This window comes from Chiloscyllium punctatum, chromosome 26, assembly GCF_047496795.1.
Source record: "Chiloscyllium punctatum isolate Juve2018m chromosome 26, sChiPun1.3, whole genome shotgun sequence".
NCBI lineage: Eukaryota > Metazoa > Chordata > Chondrichthyes > Orectolobiformes > Hemiscylliidae > Chiloscyllium > Chiloscyllium punctatum.
In genome coordinates this window covers 52,157,192-52,180,976 of record NC_092764.1, presented here as the reverse complement: position 1 = coordinate 52,180,976, position 23,785 = coordinate 52,157,192, and the positions used below count along the sequence as shown (strand labels likewise).

The 23,785-nt window shown below is 41.9% G+C and overlaps 1 protein-coding gene across 4 annotated transcripts in view; it reads right to left on the bottom strand.

Annotated features, from left to right (window-relative positions):
- slc6a2 (solute carrier family 6 member 2) overlaps positions 1-23,785 on the bottom strand; it is a 177,319-nt gene that overhangs the window by 32,241 nt on the left and 121,293 nt on the right. For all 4 annotated transcript variants that reach the window (XM_072547392.1, XM_072547393.1, XM_072547394.1 and 1 more), the window contains 2 exons: positions 14,367-14,479; positions 9,252-9,380 (listed from right to left, as the gene is read on the bottom strand). In XM_072547392.1, coding sequence (XP_072403493.1) covers positions 9,252-9,380; positions 14,367-14,479 — 242 coding nt within the window. The remainder of the gene's footprint in view (positions 1-9,251; positions 9,381-14,366; positions 14,480-23,785) is intronic.

The window sequence follows — 23,785 nt, the reverse complement described above, 5'->3', positions numbered from 1 at the left end:
CCTGGCATCAGGAAGGTGACATACCATGCTGGAGTCTCTTCTGCAGCCACAAAAATGCCTGTGTCCATTACTATTGAAATCCCTATCACTACAGCTCTGCCATTCTTTTCCTTCCCCTGAGCCACCCATAGTACCATAGACTTGACTTCCACTGCTGTGCTCTGAGCCATTCCCCTCCCCGCCCACTGTATCCAAAATCGTCCAACTGTTGGAGAGATGGATGGCCAAAGGGTATTCATGCAGTACCTGCCTTCTTCTACTTTGCCTGATGGTCAAATGTCCCCTTTATGCCTGGTCAATATTTACATGCAATATGCACTGAATTTGTTGTTCATGATTATTTCTCAATAGAAGCACTATAATAAGCAGTGACTAAGCTGTGTTTCAGTGCAGGGGGATCTGAGTGTCTTTGTAAATGAATCACACTGAACTGGTATGTAGGTACTGCAGGCAATAAAGAAAGCAAATGGATTTTTGGCATTTATTGTAAAACTAGAATATAAAAGTAGAGAAGTGTTGCAGCAATTGTACAAGGCATTAATGAAACCACATCTGGAGTAATGAATTCAGTTTTGGTCCCCTTACTTGAGGAGGGATGTAGTTGTATTTGAAGCAGTTCAGAAGAGGTTCATTAGATTGATTTAAAAGATGAAGTGTTTGTCGTATGACGAGAGATGAGCAGTTTAGGCCTCCACTGTTTGATGTTTAGAAGATTGAGGGGAAAGCTAATTGAAGCATATAAGGTGCTAAAGGGGATTGACACATTAGCAATTTCCTCATATAGGACAATCTAGAATAAGAGGTCATTGTTTTTGGATAAGGGATAGCAGATTTCAAACTGCTTAGGCAACATTTCTTCTCTCAAAAGGATCATGAATCTGTGGAATTCACTACCTCAGAGCACAGTGGATGCTGGAACATTGAGTAAATTTAAGAAGAAGATGGACAGATTTTTAATTAGTAATGGGTTGGAGGGTTATAGAACAGTATAGCACAGTACAGGCACTTTGGCCCATGATGTTGTGCCAAGCACTCATCTTAATCTAAGATCAACCTGCGATTTACTGCTGTCTATGTAATTGTCCAGCAGTCACTTACATGTCCCTAATATCTCTGACTCTACTATCACCACTGGCAGTGCATTCCACGTAGCTACCTCTTTACACTCTCTGTGTAAAAAACCTTCCTCTAATCATCTTAAAATTATGACCCCTTGTGACATCCATTTCTGCCCTGGGAGAAGTTTCTGTCTATCTACTCTATCTATGCCTCACATTACCTTGTACACCTCTATCAAGTCACCTCTCTTTCTTCTTCTCTCCAATGTGAAAAGCCCTTGCTCACTCAACCTCTCTTCATAAGACAAGCCCTCCAATCCACACAGCATCCTGGTAAATCTCCTGTACACCCTCTCTGAAGCATCTACATCCTTCCTATAATGATGTGACTAGAACTGGACACAATATTCCAAGTGTGGTCTAACCAGGACTTAAACTCAATCCCGCTGTTAATGAAAGCTAAAACGCCATATGCCTTCTTAACAGCCCTATCAACTTGGGTAGCAAGGGATTTATCGATGTGGACCCCAAGATCCCACTGTTCCTCCAAATTGTGAAGAATCCTGTCTTTAACCCTGTATTCAGCATTCCAATTCGAGCTTCCAAAATGAATCGCTTTGCATTTATCCAGGTTGAACTCCATCTCCCACTTCTCAGCCCAGCTCTACATCCTGTCAATATCTGGTTGTAGCCTGCAACAGCCCTCGGCATGACCTACAAAAGCATCAATCTTTGTGTCATTAGCAAACCTACTAACACAGTCTTCCATTTCTTCATCCAAGTCAGCTATAAAAACTACAAAGAGCAGAGGCTCAAAAACAGATCCCAGCGGGACACCACTGGTCATCGACCTCCAGCCAGAACACTTGCCATCCACTACCACTCGCTGTCTTCTTTCAGCCAGTCAAGTCTGTATCTAGACAGCCAAATTTTCCTGTATCCCATATCTCCTAACTTTCTGAATAAGCCTATCATGGGGAACCTTATCAAATGCCTTACTGAGATCCATATACACCATATCCACTACTCGAAGTTTGTCAGCTTATCTCACCACATCCTCAAAGAACTCAATAGGTTTGTGAGGCATGACCTGCCTCTGACAAAGCCATTGATCAAACTATGTTTTTCCAATTAGTCATATATCCTTTCTCTCAGAATCCTTTCCAGTACCTTGCTTACCACAGACGTAAGACTGACTGGTCTGTAATTCCCAGGGATTTCCCTATTCCCTTTCTTGAACACAAGAACAACATTCACCCCCCCTCCAATCATCTGGTACTACTCCCGTGGGGAGTGAGGATGCAAAGATCACCAGAGGCACAGCAATCTCATTCCTCACTTCCCGTAGTAACCTTGTATATATCTGGTCCAGCCCCAGAAACTTATCTATCTTGATGCTTCCCAGAGTTTCCAGTACATTCACTTTCTTAATATCAATCTGTTCAAGCCTATTAACCTGGTCCACAGTATTCTCACTATCAACAAGGTTCCTCTCTCTAATGAATACTGAAGCAAAAAGCTCATTTAGGGCCTCCCCGACCTCTTCAGACAAGTTCCCTCCACTATCCCTGATCGGCCCTACCCTCTCTCTGATCATTCTCTTATTCTTTACAAGTACAGCGTTTTCGCTAATCCTTTCCATCAAGGCTTTCTCATGCCCACTCCTAGCTCTCCTCAATCCCTTTTTAAGTTATTTCCTAGCTAATCTGTAATCCTCTAAAGCTATGCTACATCCTTACTTCCTCAACCTTAAGTAAGCTTCTTTCATCCTTTTGACGAGAAACTCATCTTCTCTTGTCATTCAAGGCTCCTTCACCTTACCATTCCTTGCCTGCCTCAATGGGACAACGTTATCCAACACTCGCAACAAGTGCTCCTTAAACAGCCTCCACATTTCTATTATGCATTCCCCATAGAACAAGTATTCCCAATTTATACTCCACAGCTCCTGTCTAATAGTAGTAAAATTTCCTCTCCTCCCAATTAAATACCTTCCCATACTGTCTGTTCCTATCCCTCTCCATGGCTGTGGTAAAGGTGAGGCAGTTGTGATCACTCTCACCGAAATGCTCTCCCACCAAGCGATCTGACACCTGGCCTGGCTCATTGCCAAGCACCAAATCCAATATGGCCTCCCCCCTTGAGTCGGCCTATCTACATATTGAGTCAGGAATCTTTCCTGGATACACCTGACAAAATCTGCTCCATCTCTACTAAGGAGGTTCCAATTAATATTGGGCAAGTTGAAGTCAACAACTGCTACATCTGCACCTTTCCAAGATCTGCTGTCCAATCTGTTCCTTCGTCTCTCTGCTGCTATTGGAAGGTCTATAGAAAACACCCAATAAAGTGACTGCTCCTTTCCTGTTACTGACCTCCACCCATTCTCAGTAGACAACCCTCCTCAACAACTTCCTTTTCTGCAGCTGTGATGCACTCTCTAATTAACAATGCTGCTCCCCTTCCACTTTTACCCCACTCCTTGTTCTTTTTTAAAGGTCTAAACCCTGGAACATCTCTGCCCCTGTGAAATCCATGTCGCTGTTATGGCCACAACATTGTAGTTCCAAGAACTGATCCATGCTCTAAGTCTATCACTCTTATTCCTGATGTGGAGGAGCTGGTGGTTGAACTGGGGAGAACAAAGTTAAAAATCACACAACACCAGGTTATCGTCCAACAGGTTTATTTGGAAGCAATAGCTTTTGGAGCAGTGCTTCCAAATTAACCTGTTGGACTATAACCTGGTGTTATGTGATTTTTAAAATCTTATTCCTGACACTCCTTGTATTGAAACAAACACACTTTAACCCATCCCTTTGCCCTATCAACTTTGTATCCTTCCTGAAAGACACTCTGCATTCTATTTCTGCCTATTCAACAACTACTCTCTTCTCTGATCTGTAGCTCTGGTTCCCATCCCTCTACCAAACTAGTTTAAACCATCCCATGTGCTCTAGCAAACCTCCCACCCAGGACATGGGGCCCCTCCAGTTTAAGTGGAACCCGTTCTTCATGTACAGGTCCCACCTTCCCCAGAAGGTACCCCAATGATCTACGTCTCAGAACCCTCCCTCCTGCATCAGCCCTGTAGTCACATGTTTAGCTGCACTTGCTGCCTTGTCCTCACCTCACTAGCACATGGCACCGATAGTAATCCTGAGATTACTACTTCGCTCATCCTGCATTTTAGCCTCCAACCTAACTCCCTGAAATCACTGTTTAGATCCACATCCCTTTTCCTGGCTGTGTCATTGGTGCCAATGTGCACCATAACTTCCAGCTCCAGCTTCAGAATCCTGTAGACTTGATCAGAGACATCCCGGACCTGGGCACCTGGGAGGCAACATATCTTCCAGAAGACCCGTTTGCGACCACAGAATCTCATGTCTGTTGCTTTAACTACCGAGTCTCCTACCACTAGCAGTTTTCTATTCTCCCCAGTTCCCTTCTGAGCCACAAAGCCAGGCTCAGTGCCAGAGACCTGGCCACCATGGGCTTTCCCGTGGTAGGTTCCCCCCTCAAAAGTATCCAAAACGGTATACTTATTATTGAGGGGAACGGCCCCAGAGGATCCCTGCATGGTTATGGCAAGTGGGCAGGAAAGTGGAGTTGAGCCTGAAATGGGATCATATCAAATGGCAGAGCAAACTCCAGGAGCTGAATCGCCTAGTCCTGCTCCTAGTCCTTATGTTTTCTCACTCACTCTGAAGGCAATGGGTTCAAATCACAACAAAGCATTTCAGTACAAAAATCTAAGCTGGCACTTTTAGAATACTGAAGACAAGATGGACTACAAGAGTTGCAATTGTTCCGATAAAATGTTGAAGCAAGACTCTGCCTGCTCAGCTGAACATAAAAAGAAACCACCTATGGCACAATTTTGAAAAACAACATGAGAGAAGCCCACACTGTCCTGACCAATACTTTTCAATTGATCAATGTCACAAAAATTGATTGGTTATTCCCACATTGCTGCTTATGGGAGTTTGCTGTCTACAAATTACTGTCATATTCCCTATAATTCATCAATGACTAAATTTCAAAGAATAATTTCTTGGCTGTAAATCATTTTCCTGCATCGTTAGGTCACGGAAGGCGCTATAGGTTGTTCTGCTATAACGTGACCGTTGTGTTGCTCAGCAACCTCACGCTATAGAAAATCGTTCTGTGGAAAACCACTTCAGAAAATCACACTGTAGAAGATCGTTAATAGAAAATCGCTATACCTGTTCAGTAGAAAGTTTGCGTTATCCAATTCGTCAATTGTGTTATAGCCAATTTGCGCTAATGAAATGTGTGTTATAGCAGAATGACCTGTATTCTTTTTAGATATTCTTATAAGTTTGAAGCAATCTGCAGTCAATGATATATGATGACACCAATGTCAACCATATCCAATACACAGCAAGCTTCAGATTAAGCAGTCAATGAAAGCAAGCATGCAGGTACAGCAGGCAGTGAAGAAAGCTAATAGCATGCTGGCCTTCATAACAAGAGGAATTGAGTATAAGAGCAAAGAGGTCCTTCTGCAGCTGTACAGGACCCTGGTGAGACTGCACCTGGAGTAGTGTGTGCAGTTTTGGTCTCTAAATTTGAGGAAGGACATTCTGGCTATTGAGGGAGTGCAGCGTAGGTTCACGAGGTCAATTCCCGGAATGGCGGGACTATCATATGTTGAAAGACTGGAGCGACTGGGCTTGTATACATGAGTTTAGAAGGCTGAGAGGGGATCTGATTGAGACTTATAAGATTATTAAAGGATTGGACACTCTGGAGGCAGGAAGCATGTTTTCGCTGATGGGTGAGTCCAGAACCAGAGGAGACACTTTAAAAATAAGGGGTGGAACAGAGTTGAGGAGAAACTTTTTACCCAGAGAGTGATGGGTGTATGGAATGCTCTGCCCCAGAAGGCAGTGGAGGCCAAGTCTCTGGATATTTTCAAGAAAGAGATGGATAGAGCTCTTCAAGATAGTGGAATCAAGGGTTATGGGGATAAGTCAGGAACAGGATACTGATTGTGGATGATCAGCCATGATCATAATGAATGGTGGTGCTGGCTCAAAGGGCCGAATGGCCTACTGCTGCACCTATTGTCTATTGTCAATTTCTAAGCAGTATCTATGGGACCAGGAGTGTATTAGTTGATCAAATATTCCAGATAAACAAAGTTCCAAATAATAATGCAACTCTGCCTTAAATAAAACTTACTGGTAGACAGCCTTCTCACACGTGCCCTCAATTGACTCCTTGGACTTCACGGTATTTGAGGAGAAATCAACTCAAAATTTAATTAACTGATGATATGTCGTGAAGTGATTTGACTGTAAAACTATTTTTAAATTGAGGTAAATGTATTTATAAAAACTGTAATAACTAGACAGAATAATACAGAAAATTTCCCGGTATTTGGGGCATAAAGCTTTTGCTGGTTCATATGGTGCCTGGTAAGATAAAGTTTGCTATATTGCAACTACACAACTGTTGCAGGTTTGTTAATTGAAGATTTGAGATTCCTTTTTGACATGTTCCCCTGAAAGGATATTTCCACCTTCCTCCCATGTTCTCCCTTCCTGCTATAAGCCAATTGCTGGTAAGAAATGACACAGATCAATCATTGCTGCTGCTTGTTAATACAACGGACATTTACTCCTGTCTACCCCGTCCCACTCCCAACACCCCACGTTGGGATAGAATAGCTAGTAACGGTAACACAAAGAAAATTAGAACATCTATCATCCTGTTCCTAATGACATCTTGGTAACTAACTGCAGGAGCTTTGATAAGATGCATTGGGCCACTTTATTCTGGAAAAAGCTGGAGTACATCATTTCTCAATCTTAAATTTATTTACAGAGGGAACCACTACAAGTACACCTTCTAACTCACCCACATTTCTGTTGAAATAAGAGTCTCAACATTTTCTCAAGTGTGTCAGGTTTTTTAATCCATAAGAGAATCAAGAATTATGGGGAAAACACAGCAAAGTGGAGTTAAAGGTTATTAGATCAGCCATAATCTCATTGAATGGCAAAGTAGACTGAATTGGCCTACTTCTGACTTTGTCTTAGTGTATCACCAAATAATTCCTTCGAACTGCATAAAATAAAAAATAATTGCTATACATTGTACATGGCTTACTGTTGATAAAGGCATGAGTCAGAACTGTTATGCAACCCTGCGTAGGAAGCAGAGTAATAGTGGAAGGATACCTGTCGGACTGGAGACCTGTGACTAGTGGTGTGTCTCAGGGGTCATTGCTGGGCTCGTTACTGTTCTCTATCTATGGACAAGAATGTACAAGGCATGCTTAAGTTGAAGGATGAGAAATAGGTGGTATCGTGGATAGTGTGGAAGATCGTCAGAAATTGCAGCAGGTTCTTGATCAGCTAGTGAAGTGGGCTGAGAAATGGCAAATGGCGTTTAATATAGATAAGTGTGAGATGTTGTATTTTGAATAGTCAAATCAAGGTAGGAGTTTTATGGTGAAGAGTAGGGCTTTAAGGAGTTTAGTGGAACACAGGGATCTTGGAGTTCAGTTGCATGGTTGTCTGAAAGTGGAGTCACATGTAGACAGGGCAGTCAAGAAGATTTTTGGCACACTGGCCTTCGTCAGTCAGGGCACTGAATATAGATGTTGGGAAGTTACGTTGCAGTTGTGTAGGATATTGGTGAGGCCACACTTGGAGTATTGTGTTCAGTTTTGGTCATCTTGCTATAGGAAGGATGTTATTAAACTGGAAAGAGTGCAGAAGAAATTTACAAGGATGTTGCCAGGACTCAAGGGACTGCGTTATAGGGAGAGATTGGACAAGCTAAGATATTTTTGTTTAGACAGTAGGAGACTGACGGGGGATTTTATAGAAGTGTATAAGATCATGACCGGCATAGATAGGGTGAATGCACTCAGTCTTTTTCCTCGGGTTGGGGTATCAGGATTAGAGGGCATCAGTTTAAGGTTAGAGGGGAAAGAATAAATGGGAATCTGAGGGCAATGTTTTTTAAACAGAGGGTGGTACATATATAGAATGAGCTGCCAGCAGAAGTGGTTGAAGCGGGTATCTTAACAACACTTAAAAGGCATTTGGGCAAATGCATGCATAGGAAATGTTTAGAAGAATATGGGCCAAGTGCAGGGAAATGGGGTTAGCATTGATGGACATTTTGGTCAACATGGACCAGTTTGGGCCAAAGGGCCTGTCTCCATGCTGTAGGACTCTATAACTGGAGGAATACATATTGGGGTTTCATTAGACAAGGCAAGTTTGAATCCAGTGATGTTAATATGACTCAGTGCAATTTTGGAAAATCAGTGGGGACAGAATGGGTTATTTATACTCCACCCCCTTAAACGGGACTTAAAGCAGCCAAACCAGAGGTTTGTTTAGGGATTCCTGTAAACTATTCATACAAATGAGTGCATTAATCTTTAAATTACCCCATTAAGTAACTCACCAATCCAAAAGGGAACCTTCACACCTCTTCACCATGATCCCTTACTCTACAGTCAGTGAATCCATAACAGGAGCCACCAGACTTCCTGCCCTCTGTAATTAATCAGGCCTCAAAAAGCACTATTCACTGACAGGATTGAAGTTAGACCTGAACGTGCAAGTGGTTGGGGACTCCAACTATCTTCATCAGACAAGCAACAGACTCAATGCACCATCTTCGTGGTTGAAGTTGCTTATTCAATATCTGGAAAGCAGTATTTAAAGCTGCTACAATGTAAAATTGAAGCTCATGTTTAATTGTGTTCTTACTTAATGTACAAATTGGTTTATTAGCTTACTTCAGCCAGATGCACCACTTAATGATTGGGTTTGTTTTGTTTTCAATTTTGGTAATTGACCAATAATCCATTCACAGCTCTGATTCATAAACTGAGAGCTTCGCGAAAACATAGAATTAACACCAAAACAATCATGCCATAAAACTAGTACCAGTTGGACTACTCATAACAGTGGGTAGAGTTTCAACTTGCCAATCAGTTGGAAAACCGCTGTTGTGAATCAGTCGGAAAACCGCTGTTGTGAATCAGTCACCAATTATAGGTATCAATGACAATGAAAATCCAGTATTTTATGGAACAAACACTAATTCACAAATTCCAGTTTTGCATCCAGCTGACAAACTGACAGCCTGCTGCACAGCCTCTGCACTATTGATTTCCAAACAAGTTCCACCACTTACATTGGTGATGCAGAAGAGGGCAACCAGGAAAGTTCCACCAGCTGTTACAAGTGTGAAGAGCTTTCGGTGATTCTTCAATGACTTAAAATCATCTGTAATTCCAGTGACAACAGCCTCCATACCACCCATCTAAGTGAAATAAACCATGTAGGAATAAGTTCAACCTTTAACTCAAAATATGAGGGTTTTTAAACAAAAAAACAACATAAATAGAAGTAAAAAATAACCACGGAAAAGTTCAGAAATACATTGAATGATCAAAAGATTTAAAGGGAGAAGATAGATTATGTCTTGCTGGAGCCCAAAGGCCTTAAGGTTCTACAGGAACAAATTGTAGTGATACTCCTGATATCTCGAAGAATGAATTTTCTAGGTGTCCTTAAAACTTAAATTTCTGATAAAGGCTTTCCACTTCAGTGCTGCTGGTGCATGCTGGGAAAGTCCATGGAAAAGGCACACTTGTTTCTAGTCTGTAAGTCACATCAGCAAAATCAGATGTCTTACCTAGCCCTGGTTTGGTCCTGAGAAAGGACATCCAAATACTGACAATGCAGAAAAGTTGAGCTGTTTATAATCAAGCCAAGGGGTCCAAAGTGAAGAGGGATGGTGAATGTATATTCTAATCAACCTGTTCAGAGATATTATTACACACCTCTGGAGCAAGTGGGATTGGAACCTGAGCCTCCTGGTTCAGAGATAGGCACACTACCACTTTGCTACAAGAGCTCTTTGAGGATGGTGCTTCAAGAAAGGAAATGGGGAAATCCTCGGCAATTACAGGCCAGTCAGTCTCACATCTGTCGTCTGCAAGGTGTTAGAAAGGATTCTGAGGGATAGGATTTATGACCATCTTGAAGAGCATGGCTTGATTAAATGCAGTCAGCACGGCTTTGTGAGGGGCAGATCATGCCTCACAAACCTTATTGAGTTCTTTGAGGATGTTACTAGACAAGTTGATGAGGGTTGAGTGGTGGATGTGGTGTAGGCATTTGATAAGGTTCCCCATGGTAGGCTCGCTCAGAAGGTCAGGAGGAATGGGATACAGGGAAATTTAGCTGTCTGGATACAGAATTGGCTGGTCGACAGAAGACAGTGAGTGGTAATGGAAGGAAAGTATTCTACCTGGAAGTCAGTGGTGAGTGGTGTTCCACAGGGCTCTGTTCTTGGGCCTCTACTCTTTGTAATTTTTATTAATGACTTGAATGAGGAGATTGAAGGACGGTTTAGCAAGTTTGCAGACATCACAAAGGTTGGAGGTGTCATTGACAGTATAGAGGGCTGTTGTAGGCTGCAGCGTGACATTGACAGGATGCAGAGATGGGCTGAGAGGTGGCAGATGGAGTTCAACCTGGATAAATGTGAAATGATGCATTTTGGAAGGTCAAACTTGAAAGTTGAGTACAGGATTAAAGACAGGATTCTTGGCAGTGTGGAGGAACAGCGGGATCTTGGTGTGCCAGTACATAGATCCTTTAAAACTGTCACCCAAGTGGACGGGGTTATTAAGAAAGCATATGGTGTTTTGGCTTTCATTAACAGGGGGATTGAGTTTAAGAGCCATGAGATCCTGATGCAGTTCTATAAAACTTTGGTTAGACCGCATTTGGAATACTGTGTCTAGTTCTGGTCGCCCTATTATAGGAAAGATGTGGATGCTTTGGAGAGGGTTCAGAGGTGGTTTACCAGGATGCTGCCTGGAATGAAGGGCTTATCTTACGAAGAGGGGTTGACTGAATTCAGACTTTTCTCATTGGAAAAAAGAAGGAAGAGAGGGGACCTAATTGAGGTGTACAAGATAATGAGAGGCATAGATAGAATCGATAGCCAGAGACTTTTTCCCAGGACAGACATTGTTAACACGAGGGGTCATAGTTTTAAGCTGTTTGGTGGAAAGTATAGAGGGGATGTCAGAGGCGGGTTCTTTACACAGAGAGTTGTGGGAGCATGGAATGCGTTGCCAGCAGCAATTGTGGAAGCGAGGTCATTGGGGTTATTTAAGAGACTGCTGGACATGCATATGGTCACAGAAATTTGAGGGTTCATACATTAGGTTTACCTTACATGAGGATCAATGGTTGGCACAACATCGTGGGCTGAAGGGCCTGTTCTGTGCTGTACTGTACTACGATCTATGTTCTATAAAGATGTTGCCTGGATTGGAGTGTCTTGGCTATAAAGGTGAAAAACTTGCATTGTTTCCATTAGAGTTTCAGAGGCTGACTGGTGATCTGATAGAAGTTACGAGGGAATGGATAAGGGGGGATAGTTGGGGTCTTTTTCCCAGGGTGGAAATGTCATATACTAGGGGGCAGAAGTTTAAAGTGAGAGGGGGTAGTTTAAAGGAGATGTATGAGGAAAGTTTTTTTTTAATGCAGAGCACAGCAGAGACAGCTTAAAGGTGGTGACCACTTTTGTGTCAAAAACACATGACTTTCTTGCACTTACTGGAGGTGAGGTGGCGGAAACACAGTTTTATGTGGATAAAATAAACCAGGGATTATCTTTGCATTCCTGAATGATCCTGGAAATAATGAAAGAGTTAGCAAACAGAGCAAGATCTGATAAGGCTCTGTGTAGTCCAGACAGATCTAATAGTGGATGGCTAAACCGATTGTCTGTCGCATCCTTTCAGACCAATGTTGAGCAGTGAAATAATTTTTCTGCCAAAATCTATGAGTCACTTCAGAAAGAGTGGAATCAGGTGATTGAGTGGACAAACTTGTGCCCTCCTAACTCTGCATTGCAAATTACTCACACTCATAAATTTTCTGTTGACTAGGTATTCTAGCATTTCTAGATGAATTCTTGTTTGTGGCATGGCAGAATATCAATCATGCATCAAACTAATATTAGAAGGGAGTAACTGTACGAAATTACACCAAAAATGCAGCTAGCTGCAAATTGGTATCTTTGTGTTTGCTTAGCTGAATCCTCTCATCCCACTATTTCTTTATATTTCACTAGTGTCAGCATGGACAATAATTTTAATACATTAATCTGCTAATCACCAACAGTGAAAGCTATGGCAGGTGAAGATATGTGAGGTTTCTTTTATTTTCTTCATTCTTGGGCTTTAGACATTATTTGAAAGGACAGCATTTAGTATCCTTCCCTCGTTGTCAGTGGGAAGGTAGTGGTGAGGTTTCTTCATGAACATCTGTAGTCACATGGTGAGATTATTTGCACATTTTCTCCAAATCAAGATTTGAAATTAAGAGTAGTTGATAAACTGAAGGAAATTTCACTTTCTAAAACTTCATGGTTCAAAGTGAAGTTCTAAGTCTTTGCTCCTTTCACCATTATGAACTAATCATAATCTCAATAAATCTCAAATATCAATTGATATGGCCACCTAATGAATTAGTCCAGGTTCTAATTAATCAGCTCCATAGATATTACTTTAAATAAGAGACAGAGATTAGGCCAGATTGGCAATGGAAAAGTCACCATAATCCCACAGGATTGAAGGACTACTCTCTCAGAGAGAGAGACACAGAGAGAGAGAGAGAGAGAGGACTGCCAGTAAATTTAACCTGAGGTTCACCTCAGGCGAGGGGCAAGTTTGAGAAGTTGGGACCTTCATGGGGACATTACTCCTAGCCTGAGGTGTGACCGTCAGGTTAAACTCTCCAGCAGTCATCTCTTTAATGAGAGGTCAGCCCTATGCTTCTTTGGGACTATGATAACTTTACTTTTTGAGGACAAATAGGGGTTAAACAATTCAATGAAGTCTAAGATTTCACCATCTGACGTTCCTAAAGAAGGCCTGAATAACTAATGTAGTTACAAATTATACCCCCCTCCCTTGTCCTTTTATTGAAAAACTTTGCATTTTCTATGAGGGATGAAATGGCATAAGTAAAATAACTGGATGAAAGTGGAATTTGCATGGCCTGTGGTTGAGGGGTGTTGGATGGGAAAGTAATCATTGCTTTATTTAACTATTATGTTATGGCTGTGAATCAAGATGTAGAATTGCACACAAAGAACTATCGCTGCCAACACAATCATCATGAAACTTCATTAATCCACAAGATATTAGAAGTGAGGAAAGTTTAAATTAGGGCTCTAAACTAACTGTTGTAAACTAGGAAAACACTCATGTCAGTGCGATAGCAGGTTGGCAAGGTTTACGAATTGGAAATTCATCTGTTCAAGCTGATTTAATATCATTTGAAGTGACCAGCATTAAAACCAAGAGAAGTTAGAAGATGTTGCTGAGATTCACAGCAGCCATCTTTAAAGGATCCTTTTAAAGAATTTGCTACCAGAGATCCTGACAGTATGATACATGTTGTCTCTCAACATTGAAGTTGCACTCAGTTGTTTTCAAGAATAAAAGTGTTGTACTTATGTGGAACACAAACACAGGTGGATTGAATGGTCTGTTCCCGTGCTGTACATTTCAATGACTGGATTTAATGCTGGTGGAGTTCTCATCCACCAGTTGGAGAAACAATGGGAAATCTGCCTCACTTTCATTGGAGAAGCACAACCAAATTAAATGCCAGATGGAGGCTGACAGCTCTCTATTGCCAGCATTGCCACCAGGAACAGTGGCTGCTGCCAGTATTGCTCCAGGATTTCACCAGGATCCCTACAATCAGGCAAATGAGATGATGGTTCGGAAGGGAAGCATGGTGATTGGAGGCAAGTGCAAGGGGATGGCACTCAGTGGAGCCTTCTGTTCCTTTTGTCAGTTTCCCCAATTGAACACTGAATGCTTGACTATGAGCACTCAACCCAAAATCAGGTAGGGTGCTGGAAAACCCAAATCTGTTTGCTGAACAGCCTTTAGGCAGCACAGGAAATCTCTGGTGACTCCCAGTTAATCCCTGAACAAACTGTAAATTTCAGTGGGGTCAGGGATAATTGGTGTCAATTAATGAGGCTCATTGACATCCCACCTCAAGGTGTCAAGTTCCTTGTACTAACCTATTCCATCTCTGACTGAATTGTTGGAGGTTTGCCAACACCAGTAGGCTATAACTGATCTGTCCCACGATTAAATTTGCCTGGTCACCTTGTTTCCCTGGGTTATATTCCAGCCTATGAACTACTGACGTTTAGAATTAGAACAGCGAGGAACACAAGATAAAGTTGCATTTTACTTACTGAGCTGTCAATTCCCAATGTCAGCAGCATTATGAAGAACATAATTGCCCAAAATGTTGACCCTGGGAGAGTGGAGATTGCTTCAGGATAAATGACAAACACTAAGCCTGGACCTGAAAACAGAAGAGCGCACAGCAAATTAGTTGGTACACTGAGATTATATAAAAGTGTAATTGATAAACAAGAAAATACCACATAATTTTGGAATAGAGTGGCAAATAATTCCAGTATTTACGCTTATTAGTCTTGTAAGGTGCAAATCCCTGTAGATAACTACAGACATTTTGAAGGAACAATAATAGCACTGCTCAGTGGCTAATCAGGCATTAAATAATCTGGCTTCAGATTCGTTTCTGAATGAGCTTTCTGAAAATTCCTAAAACAGAAGCTGGAGGACAAATCACTGTGCTTTAAATTTAAAAGTCCAGTTTTTCACCATTAGTTTGCAAGCAATAATTATTAAAGCAACTTAAAGTTTTCATCCAAACACAGCCCAAGATTCCACTTTCTGCTTAGGCTTTATCCTGGTCTCTTACTGGTTTTGGACCTGATAAAAGGTGGCAATCTCATCTGAAGTTAGCAGTGAGTGACACTGATCAGTTAGTTATACAACAACAAAGATTGTTCTTCAGAACTTCGCTGAACAATCTCAAAAAGAAAATAAATTTCAAACTTGTTCCCAGCATCCTTCTTAAACAATTGCCCTAATCTGATATTTCTGTTGCCCATACAATTTCATGAGCCATCTTTCAAAGATTCATCCTTGCCCAACCCTCCGCCTCATTATAAAAGCAAAGTGCTGGAGATCTGAAATAAAAACATAAAGTGCTGGAGAAAATCAACAGTTCTGGTAGTAACTGTGGAGATAGAGCCATGGTTAACATTTTGAACCTGGTGTGATCTCTTATCAGAACTAAAGAGGTCTATAAAATTATGTTTTTTATACTTTTGGAAAGACGTGAGGAGACGTAAGATGGATCAGATAGGCTAGGTGCCCAGAGGCAAAAGTGGTGTTAATTGTAGTAGAGAAAAGATAGAGATGAAGAGTAGGTGCTAATAGCACAGGTAATGGCAGCGAATAGGAAAACAATGCTGAGAGCAAACCCATGCAAACAAAATTGACTTTCTTTCGAACGGAGGGGAGCAAAGGGAGTAAGCAAGGTGGAAAATAAAGTTCCTGGTTTGAAGTTGTTGAACGTCATGCTAAGCGCATAAGTTTGTAAAGTGCCTAAACCAAAAATGAGATTCTGTTCCTTTAACTTGCTTTAGGCTTCACTGGAGCACTGCAGTAGGCCTCAGACAAAAACTAGTTCTGAACAAATGTCATACCAAACTTGAAATGTTAACTCTATTTCTGTCTCTCCATGGATGGTGCCAGACCTGCTGAGTTTTTTCAAGGTTTTCTGTGTTTCCTCAGATTTCCAATGTCTGCAGTGTTTTGCATTTACTTGAACAAAGATGTTAGCATAAAAGCAAAATGGTATGTCGAAATAGCAAGCAACCAGAAGGTCAGGATCATTCCCATGGACAGAGCAGAGGTATTATACAAAGTGATCACACTGTCAGCATTTGGTCTCAACAATGTGGAGGAGACTGCTCTGAAGCAGCAAACATAGTAAGCTAGATATTTTTGATTACACCTTTTGTGAATCACTTTGGGATAGCTTCTTACAATCCAGGTCTTATATAAACACAAGTTGTCAGGCAGTACACAAAATACTGAGGGCAACAGGTGAATTCACCCTGAAAACCCTCAAAACACTCGTGAAAAAACAATCTGTCACTGATGTGACCAATCAGTGAACATATGCTCCCTGAGAGCCCAACAGCAGCAAATACAGGAGATAAGCAGCCTGTGGTTGCAACAGCATAGAGAAAGTGAGTAGCAGCAATAAGCAAAGCTGTTGGGTCAGGGACAATGATGCCAGAGGCTGTTTGGTAGGAAGAGAGGCCAGAGGGAGTGCAGCTGACTGGCCAGAGGAACAAGGCTGGGAATAGGACAGCTAGCAGGGGAGTGACACCTGAGGAGTGGGCAAGTGAGGCCGCAAACAGGAGAGAAAGGATCTAAGAGTATAAAAATGGGGAAGACGGCTTGAAAAGTGGGAAAGAAGATAAAATTACTGTCAAACATCACTCATTTTGTCTGTACATGGTGGGCCAATTCCTATTAACAAATCTGAACAAGTGTCCCTCGGATAAAGAGCCCAGTAATGTTGAATAAGTCGTAAATACACATATGGCCAACAGAATTGGCAAGAATTGGCAAGACTGAGCTTTAATACACTGAATTTACACCTTTTCATCAAAATTGTGAAGAGAACAAGCTGACAACAATGATAAATCAAAATGACTTTATTTCCACAAAGAGGATGGTTTGATCAAACTCTGAGAAGGTATTAACACCTAATATGGAGGAGAGGACGGTAAATTTTATGGTCTGATAGCCTGACCTGCCACTTCTAATGAATATATTGCTCTCATTAGCACAATAAGTTAATTACTAAGGAGACAAGCTAACTTAAATATTTTCTGCAGGAGCTAGTAAGTGATATTTGATGTGAACATTACTCATTTTGGGAAAAGTTAAAAACCACACAACACCTAGTTATAGTCTAACAGGTTTACTTGGAGGCACTAGCTTTCGAAGTGCTGCTGCCTCATCAGGTAGCTGTGGAGCAGGACCATAAGACACAGTATTTATAGCAAAAGGTTACAGTGTCATGCAGCTGTAATATATTAAACAAACTTAGATTAAGTCTTTCATCTTTTAGAATGGTTTTGCTGGTTTCGGATCATTAATATGTAAATCCTAGAACTCCTTTTAAGTCACGTTCACGTTTTCTAACCTAATGTGTCATCTCAGCTCAGACAATGCATTAAAGGTGTGAGGTTAAAATCTGTCTGTGTCACCATCTTGTGTTAGACTGGCTCTATTTCTAAAGTGGGATTTACAGAATCTTACAAGGATTGACTGGAGGTTGTGCATTTCTTGAGCAAAGTAAAATATAATTCAGCAAATACAGATTCACCCCATAAACATATATGTGTGCACATGCAGGAGAGACTATGTGAGTATGTACGTGTGGGTGTGAGTGCATATGAGAGTGTGTATAAGCTTGGTGAAGTATGTGTGTGAGTATGATGGGGTATAAGCCTGTGAGAGGGTGCTTGCGTGGATGTGAGTGTGGGAGTGTATGTGTGTGCGCATGAGACAGTGCTTGTGCATCTGAGAGAGTCTATGTTTGTGTGTGCGTGCGCACACTTGACACACACAACCACACACATACACACTCCTACATACTCACACACTAACATCATGACATTTTGGGAAGACTGATAAAGACTTTGGGAAGTCATCATAGTCATCATTCTTCATGATAGCCCAGGCTACATCCCATTTGTTTCCTCAAGCATCAAGAGATCTGAACATTTTACCTGGACTGATACCATGTTAGGTAGAAAAGGATAGTTTTCAGAGCCGAGGCTTCCACTATGGAATCTCACTGGACAAAAGCAATGGTTGTAGCGTACATACTGTAGAATTCTGTTTAGTTTTGAAACTTGGCCTTCTGTTTCACAAGTTCCATTTGAAACCAATAAAATTACAATGCATTGTATTTCCACAGTGTTTGTGCCATTCGTTCTAGATTCTTGCCATGGTTCCAGTAAATTTTCAGTGGATTTTGTGCAAATTCAGATTTCTGTTTCAGTTTCCAGTATTCTCAATTTTTCTTTTACTCTCATCAGTGATTCATCCATATCCATTTCTGAGCTCATCTGTGATGTGCAACAGAACTTCAGTCCACATGTCTCCATACCATATTGAACAACTGATAACTACTTTATACAAAACTCTGCTGGCCTTTGTACTTGTACTATATACTTGTATCAATGTTACCTCACTTAAATTCTTATATGCTTCATTTCTCCCTCAATAGTCTTCTTTCCACATTCAATGTCACGACTGGTAAATAAAGCAATCAAATCATTCAAGGTACAATTTCAATCTTTTCTCCAGGTCAAAATAAATAAGGCTTTAAGAAAAACCTAAAGAATTACTTTCTTAATGTCATGACAAAACCCAGTTGTTATTCAAATTTGTTTGAAAACAAAATGATAGGATGATTTCACAAAATGTAAAAGATACTACCAAGGTTGCATTGACACTGATAGAAGGGGATCTTTGTAGTGATTATAACAAGGTCAGCCAGGTGGACATGATAGAATAAGAGTTCCCTGATTGGGGCTTTTAATCTGGTCCAATCAGGGAACCATGGCTGACAGATTAAAACAGGAGTGTTCTTCCCCCTCCATTTGTTTTGATTTAATCCCTGCCCTCCCCTTCACTATTTGATTACACAGCATTGCCCTTCGATGTGAAGGGCAGTGCTTGTCACTGGCCACTCGGGTGTTTCCTATCTTCCTGGTGGTGGAAACTGAATAAAGATTCGTGCACCTTGTGTCTTTCACTGTGTCTCACACCTGCACACACACACCATGGGTGTGGGGGAATAAATAAGCACTACCGCAGTTAGGCGGTAGTGTGGGGGTTTAAAAAAGAAAAAAGGAAAAAAGAAATAAACTGGAGTGTCAGCAGTAAAAAAAAATATCCAGGAGTCTCAGAGAGTCTGGTCACTCTGAGAGCTGGCTCTGAGGAAGCTGGAGCAGTGTCAAATACAAAAAAAAAGGAGTGTCCTTACTGGGTTGTTGGGGGTGTCTGCATTCTATGCATTGTTTCTCATTTGATTAGACTGTCTTGTATGTATTTATTATTTTTGTAATGACTGAAAGTGGGGTTTGAGGTTTGTCCCCATTTCACCTGAAAACTGGTTGAACGATGGGGTTTGGGGTCTGACTTTGCCATTCCCTTTCCCTGTAAATTTCTGTTTCTTGTATACAGCTGTTCATGTTAACTGTTTGTTTGTAATTTATACTGGTGATTAAAATATTACAAAAAAAAAGGAGTGTCAGAGGTTCTGACACTTGGAGAGCTATCCACGTGTAAACAAAGGCTGACTTGGTGATTAGACACCAGCCTCTGTGGAGTTATTTTAATGGCAATGAGAGCAAATATGTTCCTGAAGAGATTCATTGTCATTTTGAGTTGGGGTAAGCATTTCTGGTATCATGCTGTTATTTGGGAGGCTTGAATCATTCAATCCTGCCATCGAAGACTGGGTCCAGTATGTGGAAAGAATGTGTTACTTTTTCTGGATAAATGACATTGGGGCAGATGAAAGGCAACACGTAATTCCCATGAAAATTTGTAGACCCATAGCTATTTTGGTTATTAGGACTCTCACTTTCGCTGAGGCACCAGATACTAAAACCTTTCAAGAGTTGACGGACTTAGTTAAGGAATTTTATGACCCCAAGCCTCCTCTAATTTTGAGTTGCAATCATTTTTCCTAGGCAATTCAAGAATTAGAGGAATCCATACTGAGATTTTACTGACCAACAGAGGCATGTGGTTTTGGTTGAAGCCTTTAACGAGATGCTGAGAGACTGTTTGGTATGTTGGATTAATGATGTAACCATGCAAAAACGCCTTGTAGCTGAAGCCCAACTGGACTTCAAACAGGCACTACAATTGGCCTTGTTATTGGAATATGTGGCAAGTGGAGCATGTGAGTTGCAGGGTATTCTGATGGACCCTCACCAGTCTGACTGAGCTTGGGGAATAGCACTTGAGTAAAGACAATTGCAAAGTTTGACTCAGGACATGCCTCTTGCTGAGATAATTGTATCATTGATAGTCACAAGTGAGGTGCCGGAAGACTGGAGGTTGGCTAACATGGTGCCACTGTTTAAGAAGGGTGGTAAGGACAAGCCAGGGAACTTTAGACCAGTGAGCCTGACGTCGGTGGTGGGCAAGTTGTTGGAGGGATTCCTGAGGGACAGGATGTACATTTATTTGGAAAGGTAAGGACTGAGTAGGGATAGTCAACATGGCTTTGTACATGGGAAATCATGTTTCACAAACTTGATTGTGTTTTCTGAAGAAGTAACAAAGAGGATTGATGAGGGCAGAGCGATAGATGTGATCCATATGGACTTCAGTAAGGCATTCAACAAGGTTCCCCATGGCAGACTGGTGAGCAAGGTTAGATCTCACGGAATACAGAGAGAACTAGCCATTTGGATAAAGAACTGGCTCAACGTTAGAAGATAGAGGGTGGTGGTGGACGGTTGTTTTTCAGACTGGAGGCCTGTGACCAGTGGAGTGCCACAAGGATCGGTGCTACGTCCTCTACTTCTTGTCATTTACATAAATAATTTGGATGCAAGCATAAGAGATACAGTTAGCAAGTTTGCAGATGACACCAAAATTGGAGGTGTAGTGGACAGTGAAGAATGTTACCTCAGATTGCAACAGGATCTGGACCAGATGGGCCAATGGGCTGAGAAGTGGCAGATGGAGTTTAATTCAGATAAATGCGAGGTGCTGCATTTTGGGAAAGCAAGTCTTAGCAGGATTTATACACTTAATGGTAAGGTCCTAGGGAGTGTTGCTGTACAAAGAGACCTTGGAGTGCAGGATCATAGCTCCTTGAAAGTGGAGTCGTAGGTAGGTGGTTAGTGAAGAAGGCGTTTGGTATGCTTTCCTTTATTGGTCATAGTATTGAGTACAGGGATTGGGAGGTCATGTTGCGGCTGTACAGGACATTGTTTAGGCCACTGTTGGAATACTGCGTGCAATTCTAGTCTCCTTCCTATCGGAAAGATGTCGTGAAACTTGAAAGATTTACAAGGAGTTTGCCAGGTTTGGAGGATTTGAGCTATAGGGAGAGGCTGAACAGGCTGGGCTGTTTTCCCTGGAGTGTCGGAGGCTGAGGGGTGACCTTATAGAAGTTTACAAAATTACAAGAGGCATGGATAGGATAAATAGACAAAGTCTTTTCCCCGGGGTGGGTGAGTCCAGAGTTAGAGGGCATAGGTTTAGAGCTGAAAATGTGTTGCTGGAAAAGCGCAGCAGGTCAGGCAGCATCCAAGGAGCAGGAGAATCGACGTTTCGGGCATAAGCCCTTCTTCAGGAAGGTTCCTGAAGAAGGGCTTATGCCTGAAACGTCGATTCTCCTGCTCCTTGGATGCTGCCTGACCTGCTGCGCTTTTCCAGCAAACACACTTTTCAGCTCTGATCTCCAGCATCTGCAGTCCTCACATTTCCTTGGCATAGGTTTAGGGTGAGAGGGGAAAGATATAAAAGAGACCTAAGGGGCAACGTTTTCACAGAGGGTGGTACGTGTATGGAATGAGTTGCCAGAGGAAATGGTGGAGGCTGGTACAATTGTAATATTTTAAAGGCATTTGGATGGGTATATGAATAGGAAGGGCTTGGAGAGATATTGGCCTGGTGCTGGCAGGTGGGACTAGATTGGGCCGGTCAGCCATTGTAGTTGCTGCTGGTATGTGGACTGGAGACAGCAAAAGAGTCCCACTAGGCCGGAGTACAGTAAGAGAACTCAAAGGTCGGTATCAGGGGATGAAGGTTGGTGTAGGAACCATGGAAATGGTCCTGCAAAGGTAAGAGACAAGGTCGACACAAGATCAGTTCCAGTGATGTATGAGGTTTGGGTAGGTGTGACGGTCCTGAACGAGCACATGGACCATATGAAAGCTACAAACTTGCAAACAGAGCGAGAGCAAAACATGCCCGGCTCCTTGGAACAGTCGGAAAGGCTGACAGAACGGTGGCTTCTCCCTCTCCGTCAAGCATTAAAGATACCTCAAAATCTATGATGTATAAGCCGGCTGTCACCACCTCAATGCATTTGCCACCTGAACAGAATTACGAATTTCTGCCAAGACACTCTGGGCACAAGAGGTGAGCTACTGTGTGTTACAGGCCACCCATATCTGGGGCAGAGTCAGAGGAACTTGAGCTGGTGTAAAAACACTCCAGGGAGGAGCTACAAGAAAAAGAACAGGCTTATGTCCTAGGACTTAAGGGAGGGATGTAGTAATTGTCACGCAGTCAGCCAGGTGAACCTCAGAATATGAGTTCCCTAACTGGGGCTGCTAACCTGGTGCAATCAGGGAGCCCTGCCTGACAGATAAAAACAGGAGAGTTTAATCCCTGTCTTCCCCTTTACTATTTGATCACGCAGCATTGTCCTTTGATGTGAAGGGCACTGCTTGACACTGGCTACTTGGGTGTTTCTTTTCTTCCTGATGGTGGAAATTGAATAAAGACTCGTTCACCTTGTGTCATTCACTGTGTCTCACATCTGCACACACATAATATGGGTGCTAGGTAAAATAAGCACTACTGCAGTTAGGCGGTAGTGTGGGGGTAATAATAAAGAAAAAAGAAAAACAAAAAAAAGGAGTGTTTAATCCCTGCCCTCCCCTTCACTGTTTGATCACACAGCATTGCCCTTTCAGAAGGGCACTGCTTGTCACTGTCCACTTGGGTGTTTCCTTTCTTCCTGGTGGTGGAATATAAATAAAGATTTACACATTTGTTGTTTCTCACTGTGTCCAACACTTGCACACATGTGACATGGGAAAAGAGAAAAGAGAAAAAATGAACAGTGGTGTCAGACATCCTGTTCACTCTGAGAGCTGTCTCTGAGGGAGCTGGATCAGTGAAAAAAAAAGTATCAGACATCCTCCTCACTCTGAGCACTGACTCTGAGGGAGCTGGATCATGCAAAGGAATCTCCACATGTAAATAAAGGGTGTCTTGGAAATGGGAAATAAAAAATAGTACAGACATCCTGCTTACTCTGAGAGCTGGCTCTGTGGAAGCTGGGTCACCATCAAGAACTCTCCAAAGAAAAAGAGAAAAACAGGAGTGTCAGACATCCCGTTCACTCTGAGAGTTGCTTCTGAGGGAGCTAGATCGTTGTCAACGACTTTCCACATGCAAATAAAGGATGACTTGGGGACAGAATACCAATATCTGTAGAGTCATTTCAATCTGCACCCCTGTTTTCAGGTACAAGGGCATAGCTTGTTGAAAATGGCAGGACATCACTTACCATCTTATCTGTAAATCTATCTTGAACTGAGCTGAAAAACAAACATGGCCTCAGACATGGGAGTCCTATATCTCTTGCACGTTTTAAGATACAAATGGGTGGAATGTACATTAATCAGAATTGAAATGCAAAAAACATTTGTTTAAAAGTTATTCTTTACCAAAAATAAACAGCATTTGCAATACCATGAACATTGGGCATCCGAGTTGAAATTTTCAGATTATTTATTCCCATGATGTAGCCAATTTGGAGCAAATAGATTTTAATTTCTCTTTGCCAAAAGAGTCATCCTTTCTGTTATGTTGGTGTTCCCTTTATAACCAGGAATTATATAGCAGGTAGACAAATGGTGAATCTGAACAGGAACATTTTACTAACCATCCACACCTCCACAGCCAGCTCCAGACTGGACCCAAGCTCTGCCTCTCTAGGTCA